Source organism: Rhinatrema bivittatum, unplaced genomic scaffold (genome assembly GCF_901001135.1).
Source record: "Rhinatrema bivittatum unplaced genomic scaffold, aRhiBiv1.1, whole genome shotgun sequence".
In the NCBI taxonomy this organism is placed as follows: domain Eukaryota; kingdom Metazoa; phylum Chordata; class Amphibia; order Gymnophiona; family Rhinatrematidae; genus Rhinatrema; species Rhinatrema bivittatum.
Window position 1 is genome coordinate 69,023 of NW_021821354.1, and position 9,451 is coordinate 78,473.

The 9,451-nt window shown below is 43.0% G+C and overlaps 1 protein-coding gene across 1 annotated transcript in view; it reads left to right on the plus strand.

Moving 5' to 3' along the window:
* Nucleotides 1-9,175, plus strand: part of LOC115082620 (cell division cycle-associated 7-like protein) — a gene marked incomplete at its 3' end in the record, with an annotated part of 59,147 nt that extends 49,972 nt beyond the window's left edge. The window contains exons 5-7 of the mRNA XM_029586830.1: nucleotides 115-189; nucleotides 287-475; nucleotides 9,041-9,175. Of these exons, the coding sequence (XP_029442690.1) occupies nucleotides 115-189; nucleotides 287-475; nucleotides 9,041-9,175 (399 nt within the window). The remainder of the gene's footprint in view (nucleotides 1-114; nucleotides 190-286; nucleotides 476-9,040) is intronic.
* Between the last annotated feature and the right edge of the window lie 276 nt (nucleotides 9,176-9,451).

Below are 9,451 nucleotides of genomic sequence, written 5' to 3' on the forward strand. Positions count from 1 at the left end.
AGAACTAAGTCTAGTTTCTTAGGTCCATTTGTTGGCCATATTTAAAATTCTTCATTATGGATGTTTTAATACAGTGCGTCTGTTTTTTTTTTTTTTTTTTTTTTCTTACTTCAGCTTGCCCAGTTATTTGCAGAACTGAACTCCATGCCTGAGCTGTTTCCAATGAAAATGCCCAGTGCCACCCCTTCTGTAAGTTACATGAACTGAAAGAACACGTCTGTCTGTAATTCCCAGCCTCTGAAAAAGAGGGGTGACAGTGCAGACTTTCATTTTGATGTCTCTCTAGAAACAGAAGAAGACACCGAGGAAGGTGTTCACGGAAGGAGGCCAGATTGAGCGTCGCACTAATCCCACCAGGAGTGCGCGCCCACCGGAGAACTTTGCCCTGGAGAATTTTACGATGTCTGCTGTCAGATTTGCTGAACATCTGGACAGATGCAGGAGAAAAAATCTCTTGAAGAGAACTCTAAGTGAGGTATTTATTCAGTTTAAGTGCCTGTCTAGAGATGCAATGTGTCCTTTTTGCCTGAAAAGTAAAAGGAAAGGAGGGGCCTGTAGACTAGGAACTGACTGGAAAATAGTTGGCTTCTGATGAGGTGTTTGAGTGGTTTCCCCTTGCCCTGCCCAGTAGCAGTTCTGCAGAAACATCACCCCATAAAATGCTATACTGCCGTACTCTGCTTTACCTGTAAACTGCTGTTGGCAAACCTGTTTTCTTTATGATCGTTGTTAAGAAGAAGCATGTGCTTGCCCTTTATTCCCTTGCATCAGGAGAGAGACACTCCAAACAGTTGCCTGGAATAAGAACATAAGACTTGCCATACTGGGTCAGACAAAAGGTCCATCAAGCTCGGTATCCGGTTTCCAACATTAGCTAGTCCAGGTCATAAGTACCTGGCAGGATACCAATGGGGTACATAATTCCAAGCTTCTTATCCCAAGAATAAGCAGTGGATTTCTGCAACTTTAACTTAATGGACTTTTCTTCCAGGAACTTGTCCAAACCTTTTTTAAACACAGCTACACTAATAGTTTTCACCAAATACTCTGGCAACAACTTGCAGAATTTCACTGGGCAACAAATTTTCACAAAAGTCGTCATGTTACGGAAATGAAATTACTCAATTCTTATACATTTCCATGTGCTAAACACAAATGTGACTGTGAAAATACAAAATTGGCTCTAGTTTTTGTAATATGCAATAATATAATTACATCTTGAATTGTATGCCAATAGTAGGAGACCTACGGTTAATACCGTTTGAAAAATGAAGTCATAGACTACGTCTTAGATTTCTTTGCTTGTCTCTTGTACACCTGTTTGGGAGCATCTCTGCGGAGTGTCCAGCAGTAGTCAGCAAGCATGAATATTTCAAATGCTCACCCTTTCTGACTGGGCTTCATATAGTACACTGCTGACGTCAGCTTACTCAGCAGCAGCATGGCAGTAGAACTGCATTGCATCAGAAAATGATATAATAAACTCTGGATGATGTGTGCATGATGGTATTATGCAATATGATGCAATATTACATCCTTCTAGGCTTATTTACAGTCCTACTGGATAAACTTACATGACTAAACATAGAAGGTGAACTATATTAAATATCTTCAAAACGAGAGCCAATAAAAACTTTTCATGGTCATATTTGTGTTCAGCACATCAAGATACTACAGAGTAGGACCTTTTTAGGTCAGTAACACTTTCATTGTTGCCCAGTGTTATGTGTTGAGTAAAAAAAAAAATTTCCTCATTAGTTTTAAATGTTTTCCCTAGTAACTTCATTGTGTGTCCCCTGGTCTTTGTACTTTTCGAAAGAGTAAACAACTGATTAACGTTTACTCGTTCCATTCCACTCATTATTTTATAGACCTCTATCATATCTCCCCTCAGCTACTCTTCTCCAAGCTGAAGAGTCCTAACCTCTTTAGCCTTTCTTCATAGGGGAATTGTTCCATCTCCTTTATCATCTTGGTCGTCCTTCTCTGTACCTCTTCTAATTCTGCTATATCTTTCTTGAGATGTGGCGACCAGAACTGCACACAATACTCAAGATGAGGTCGCACCATGTAACGATAGAGGCATTATGATATTCTCTGTTTTATTCTCCAGTCCTTTCCTAATAATCCCTAGCATTCTATTGGTTTCTTGACTGCTGCTGCTCACTGAGCAGGACATTTCAACGTATATTCAACGATGACATCTAGATCCTTTTCCTGAGTGGTGACTTCTAATGTGGAACCTTGCATTGTGTAGCTATAATTTGGGTTACTCTTCCCTAAGTGCATCACTTTGCACTTGTCTACATTAAATTCCATTTGCATGCCCACTCTCCCAGTTTTTGCAATGTCTCACAATTATCTTTTAACAGCTTTGAATAATTTTGTGTAATCTGCAAATTTGATCACCTCACTTGTTCCCATTTCCAAGTTGTTTATAAATATATTAAAAAGCAGTAGTCCCAGAACAGATCTCTGGGGCACTCACTATTCACCTTTTCAATTGGGAAAATTTACCATTTAGCCCTACTGTCTGTTTTCTATCTCTTAACCAGTTGGCAATCCACAATACATAGGACACTGCCCCCTATCCAATGACTTTTTAATTTCTTAAGAAATATCTCATGGGCGACTTTGTCATGCTTTCTGGAAATCCTGATACACTGTATCAACTGGCTCACCTTTATCCACATGTTTGTTTATGCCCTCAAAAAAATTTAGCAAATTTGTGAGGCAAATTCCCTTGGCTAATTCCATGTTGGCTTTGTTTCATTAAACTATACTTGTCTATATGTTCAGCAATTTTGTTCTTTAATAGTTTCTACCATTTTGCCTGGCACAGATGTCAGACTCACTGGTCTGTAATTCCCTAGAACAGCGCTTCTCAACCGGTGTGTCGCCAAGCACCGGCAGGTGTGTTGCGTGCTCCCGGTCTCTCCCGCTGCTCTTCCTTCCCTGCTGCCGTTGCCGCCGGGCTATCAGTACGTTCAAGCCCAGTGGGAACGGCAGCGGTGGTAGAAGCAGTGGCACCTGCAGCTGGCCTTATCTACATGAGGAAGTTTTATTCACTGGATTGATTCAAAGAATGGCTAAGGTCTGCCCTGAAAGAGTTGGTGGCAACACCTAGCTACCTTCTCTATTCCAGCATGTGCGAAGACCTTAGATAACATATTCTGAATGAGAAAGTAGACATAATATGCCATGTCCTAAGCATTATCAAGTTTTGATTAGCTGCCACATCAGCCTGGTGGTTTGAATCTACCCTCAAAAGTGCCAAAAGTAGTGACCCTTTCCTTGCTATCTCCAGGTCATGAACTTAAGACCTTGGACTTTATTGGGAGTTATCAAAATGCTGTGCTATGGTTTCTCATATTTTGCCAACCCCTACATGGTTGAATATTTGTATACCTTTTTGGAAGATAGTCTTGCTAAATTTATCTCCCCCGTAATGCAAAACAAATTTCATGATTTCGTGGAAAGTTGTGAAGAATGCAAGAAAGACCTAGTTTGCATGACCTTTGTGTGACATGGCATGAAGAGCTTCTGTACTGGCTATTGACTCTTGCTGATTTATGCCTGCAAGCATCAGAACTTTGTGAAGATGTACAGAAAACTTCTACTGATGTGCCATCTGGCAGGGACCTTTGCAGATAAGGTTAAGGAAGTATTAGATAACATAAAGATCACTATTCCATGCTTCAAGCCCTCTTTACTTGCACATTTGAGCTGACATTGGCATCTTGAAGAAACCAGCATAGTTTCCTGAAGAAGCAGTCTCTTTCTCAAAATAGATGCTAACGGAACCGAAGATCATACCATCCAGATCAAAAGAACTCAAAACCGTATACTGCCATCCAGTCAAAACCAGGGTTGAGGTTTTGACTGGATCCAGGAATGACAGTCACATAGTCAGTTTTGGAGGACCTTCCTGTAAGAGAGAGTTTGACAACTGGACTTTTTGGATCATAAACTACAGAGTACATCTATTGATTACAAAAACCAGGACATATTCTGATTGGCAGTCTCTTCCCTTGCACTGGCTAAAGTAGTTGAACTTGTCTCACTGCAGAAGAGAAGCAGGGATTTATGTTCAGTGTTTCCTGGTCCCCAAAAACAGGAGGATGCAGACCTGTTCGAGATTGAAGGGCCTTGAACACATTTTCTGAAAAGAAAAGTGAGATTTCCCTGAACATCATTATTCCACATTTAGAAAGAAGAAACTGGCTTTCTTCACTGGATCTTCAGAAGGCCTGTTCCCACAGAGATTATCACAGATTTGTTGTATGAACACTGCAATTTTTACACATGTTTTTGCCAAATGTCAGGTTGTCGTCATGGCTTCTCTTTGCAAACCTGGGAATCCATCTGGATGATCAGTTGATAAAAGAACACACCTCAGTCAAAGGCAAATGATGTGAATCATCTGGGTTTTGCGGCTGCTATAGTTACCCCAAGTATTATTTAAAGCTGTGGCCTCAATCTGAATTCATTAGGGTTTTGCTAGTTTTGACTTGGGCCACTGGGTATCTTCCTACCAATAGAGCAAACAACATTGTGGCTTTAGTGAGTCAGATAATGTAGAGACAACAGACATCAGCTTGGTCTGTTACAGATGCTGGGCCTAATAGCTTCTTCACAGCCTGTGACTCCTGTGGCTTATTTCCATATGAGTTAGGCAAGGTGGGCCTTAGTCTCCATAGAATTAAGCCTTGCAAAGTCTTCAGGATAGCATTTGTGTTGCAGCTTAGACTCCCTGTCAGGACAGCTCTCCCATTCAAATTTGCTAATACCTCAAACAGTGAATCTATTTCTCCTCAAACCTTTGTTACCGGAGATGTATCCAACTTGGGATGGGGAGCCCACTTACGAAGAGGCTCATATCCAAGGCCCCTGGACCCTTCAGAAGAAATCACTACAAAAATCGTCTGGTTAAGAACAACCCTTAATACTCTAAAGGCTTTTTATAAATTAGATGGCCATCAAAATTGTCCTTTTCCAAGCAGATAATCAGGTCATGTTCTGCCTAACCAGCAGGGAGGAACATGCTCTTGCTTCCTTTGTTATAACCATGGAGTACACATGCTTGGTGGGAAAAGATTACATCCTGGCAGACACTGTTGCCACCTGGACTTCCATATTTGTTGGGGTCTGTCTATATATTGCTTGTCAGTAATATATAGACAGAAATCTCATCACTGTACATCCTCTACTTGTTGGGTTCATTCAGCATTGCTTCACTTGAAGCCTTCTGGTGAATTACAGGACATCAGTGTAGTTGTAATCCAGATCAGTGGTTCTCAACCTTTTTTTCGGCCGGGACACACCTGGCAGATGGTTCTCACATGCGTGACACACTGAACATGTGACCGTCACGGGACAAAATGTAAATATACATTCTGCATCCTCAGGAACCACGTTGACCCCCAAAAATGGGTGCAGAGCAGAACTAGGGCATTACCCGTACAGCTCACCATACAAAAAAGATATTCTGGATCTGATGACATCTCAGTAAAAGCAAAACAAACTCTTTACTGGCAGGCACAATACCCCTCCTTATGAAAGACAGTTATTTACCACCTCCTAGTGGGAAAACAGAACAAGCCAAGCTGCTATAGATACCCACTTAGAAATAATTGTAAAACTATACTAATAAATGTTACAAAACAGCTGATGAACAGAATAACATCCAACAAATAAAAACTCATAAAAATTAATAAAAATTGTCTAAATATCAAAATATTTCAAAACAGCAGACACATCACATAATACCCAATAATTAAAATGGCAGTCAATCAAGAAAAATAAACTTAAAAGGTTCCTTTACTTACCCTCTCCAGCAACTCTCCTACTCCCTTTCCCTTGCAGACCAATAGCACCACCAGAAGCAGCAGTGGCTGCTGAAGCTCTGTCCTCACAGTCCTCTTCCTTAAGGCCCACAACCAGTGACAACCAGTCTCTGTCTCACACAGACTAGTAACTTCCCTAGCTAGTATCTCTTCCTCACACACACATACCAGTCACCTCCCTGACCAGTCTCTCTCAATCACACACATGCTCTGTCACTTACATACAATCTCATACATATTCTGTCACTTACAACCACACACACTGCCACTCATGCACCCATTTTACCACACACACTGCCACTCATGCACCCATTGTACCACACACACAAGCTCTCACTCATGCACCCATTCTACCACATCCACACAAAGCTGCCACTCACACACTCAGGCACCCATTCTACAACAGGCACACAAGCTCTCACTCATGCAACCAGGCATGCATTCCAACACAAACACATACACACACACAGCTGCCACTCACGCACCCAGGCACCCATTCTACCACACTCACACACAATCTCTCACTCATGCACCCATTCTACCACAGGCACACAAGCTCTCACTCATGCACCCAGGCACCCATTCTACCACACTCACACACAAGCTCTCACTCATGCACCCATTCTACCACAGGCACACAAGCTCTCACTCATGCACCCATTCTACCACAGGCACACAATCTCTCACCTCATGCACCCATTCTACCACACTCACACACAAGCTCTCACTCATGCACCCATTCTACCACACTCACACACAAGCTCTCACTCATGCACCCATTCTACCACAGGCACACAATCTCACATGGAGCTTCTTCTCGTTGTTTGGCCCAATAAGCCTGGCCTCCACTTCTCAGCTGCCTCTGGCCTGACCTCTCAAGGTGCACAGGGTCTCTCTCTCTTCAGCCGCCGGCAATGGTGCACAGCATCTCTACGTTCTTCGGCCACACTGACGTCGGCGCGCAGCTTCTCTTCATTTTTCAGCCCCGCTGACGTCGGCGCGCAGGTTTCTCCACTCTTCAGCCACCGCCGGCGGCGCGTGTCTCTTCATTCTTTGACCCAGCTGGCGTCAGCGCGCAGGTCTCTTCATTTTTCGGCCCTGCTAGCGTCGGGGCGCAGGTCTCTCCGCTCTTCAGCCGCCGGCAGCGGCGCACAGCATCTTTTCTTTCTTCGGTCCCGTCGGCCTGGCCTCCAGCGGTGGCGCGCAGCCTCTCTCCATTCTTCAGCCCCGCCCCTGGGGAGAAGGGAACCACAAGCCGGGCAGTGGAACACCGGGAGCCGCGACACACCTGCCGGTGCTTGGCGACACACTGGTGTGTCGCGACACACCGGTTGAGAACCACTGATCCAGATGATAGCCCCCTATGCAGGGGTAGATTTACCAGCAAGAGGAGAGAGCATGTACCTAAGGGCAGCAGCTGTGCTCTGCAAGTCCTTGTTTTGTCAGCTGTGGTGCTGTACTATTTTGGGGTTGGGAATGATAGGGTGTAGACCTCTGGTTTCTACCTCTTAAGAGTTTATGAGCCTCTGAACTCTGGTGAGCTTGAGTGCCTGTTCTGGAAGGTTGTTCTTTGCTAGTCACTTCAGCTCACAGACTCAGCAAGCCGCAGGCCCTAGCAACTTATCCACTGTGTACTAGATTTCATCGTAAGAGGGAGATGCGTTATATGCATCCCAAGTTCCTGCCTAAGGTCGTGTAGAACTTTCATCTTAGTCAGTTGTCCTACCAACATTCTCTCCTAGGCCATGAGCCCATAAGGGTGAAGAGGCTGGTCATACTTTTGATTGCAAAAGAGCTGCTCTCTTATATCTGGAGTGGATTCAAGCCCTTAGAAACTCCAGACTTTTCTTTTTTTGACCCCCCCCAATAGACCTTGCACTATTTCCAATACAATGGCAGACTGCACCTGGGAAGGATTTACCTTAGATGGGGCATGTCGAGGCCCCACTCTGTTAGAGCCATGGTAGCACTAGTTGTCCATTTAGGGAGCAATTTTCATACTACCACACAGCTGCAAAGTCTGCAGGTACTCTTTGCACCAATTTTTGCCAAGATTTGTACCTGCTATTTCTGTGGCTACCTTTTCTAAATAAAATTACATGCATAATTCTGAAAATCCAAACTTTTCTTCCCCGACCTAACTCTGCACCAGGAAGGCCTCCAGTACAATGCAGATAAAAGTAAGCGTGTTGTGGAACTTGTGCTTGCTTTTATCAGCATACACGGTGGGCAAACTTCAGACAACTGATTTGTGTTGCTAAAATGCTTTTTACATATGGAAGTGCCCTTAACTGCCCTTTTTAGGTCCTACTTCTCTTGAGTAGATGTGCAAGACTGTGGTTTGGAGTTCAGTTACATCACAATCTGAACATAACCTCTCATTTAACAGATTAACAGAATTGTTTTTACATGCTAAATAATAATCTCTAAGCGGTGCATAATATAAAACAGATACAGTCAACATCACAGTGATAAAATACATACAAAACTTATTGAGATGATAGTTTTGGACTCTCCATGCTTGATGGCCTTTTCGAGGGGTAGAATCCAAACCCCCTTCCTTTCTAGGGCACTTTTTTTTTAATGATTTTGGGTTTTCCCCATTTTTTGTTCATTATTTAAAAATAAAAAAAATTGCTTGCTGGCAATTTTCTTGTTCTGTGCTTTTTTTTGTTTTTTTTTAATTTAAATGGAAGGGAACCCTTAGTTAGGGATTCTCACTTGTGTGACTGGTGAACCTGCCTTCTGAGAAAAGAAGTCGCTTACCTTTTAACAGGTGCTCTCTACAAAAAGCAGTTCACCAGGCTGCACGCAGCCTGGCTCCTCCTTTCGGTAGTTCTCTCCCCACCATAGGCTTGGCTAAACAGAAACAGACTGGCCAGTGGGGCTGCTGCAGCGCAGCAAATCCCACACGTGTTACAGCAAAGGCTTTCACCCTTTGCCGAAAGTTCTGGAAAACGTGTTCTGCTTCGCGCTGCTGGGGTCCCGTGACCCGCTCCTGCGACTGGTGGACTGTTCTATACAGAGGATGTCTCTTGCAGGTAATCAGCTTCATTTTATTAGCAAACAAATTTAGGGTGAAAAATTCAATAAATAGTGTTAAAAACACATTTGGTGGCCTATTATGAACGATAGTGTGTGTGGGTTTTTGTTGTTTACTTGCTGCGACATATGCTTCAATTTTGATTTGACAGCATGAACGTGAAGAACACACGAGGAGGAGGAGGTCATCCAAGTACTCTTCTGCTCGTTCTGTTGAAGATGTTACTGACGAGGGAATTGGAAACATTGCAGTCACAGTAAAAGATAAAATATATGACAAAGTTTTGGTAAGTATAGAACTTTTTTTTATAATATGACCTAGATATTAATAAACAAGTTATAGTATGCAATACATGCTGGGAAACAGAGGGAGGAGCTCAAAAGACTACAAGACAATTTCACTCGGTGTCCTACAGTTACATGAGCTTTCGTTTAAAAAGGTGCTGTGGAAATGTGGCAAGATATGGGACCATATGCACTGAACAAGTATTGTAGCATTTCATGAGACTTGATTTCAGAAAAGTCATTTCATAAACTGTTGTTACATGATACAGCTTGCAGTG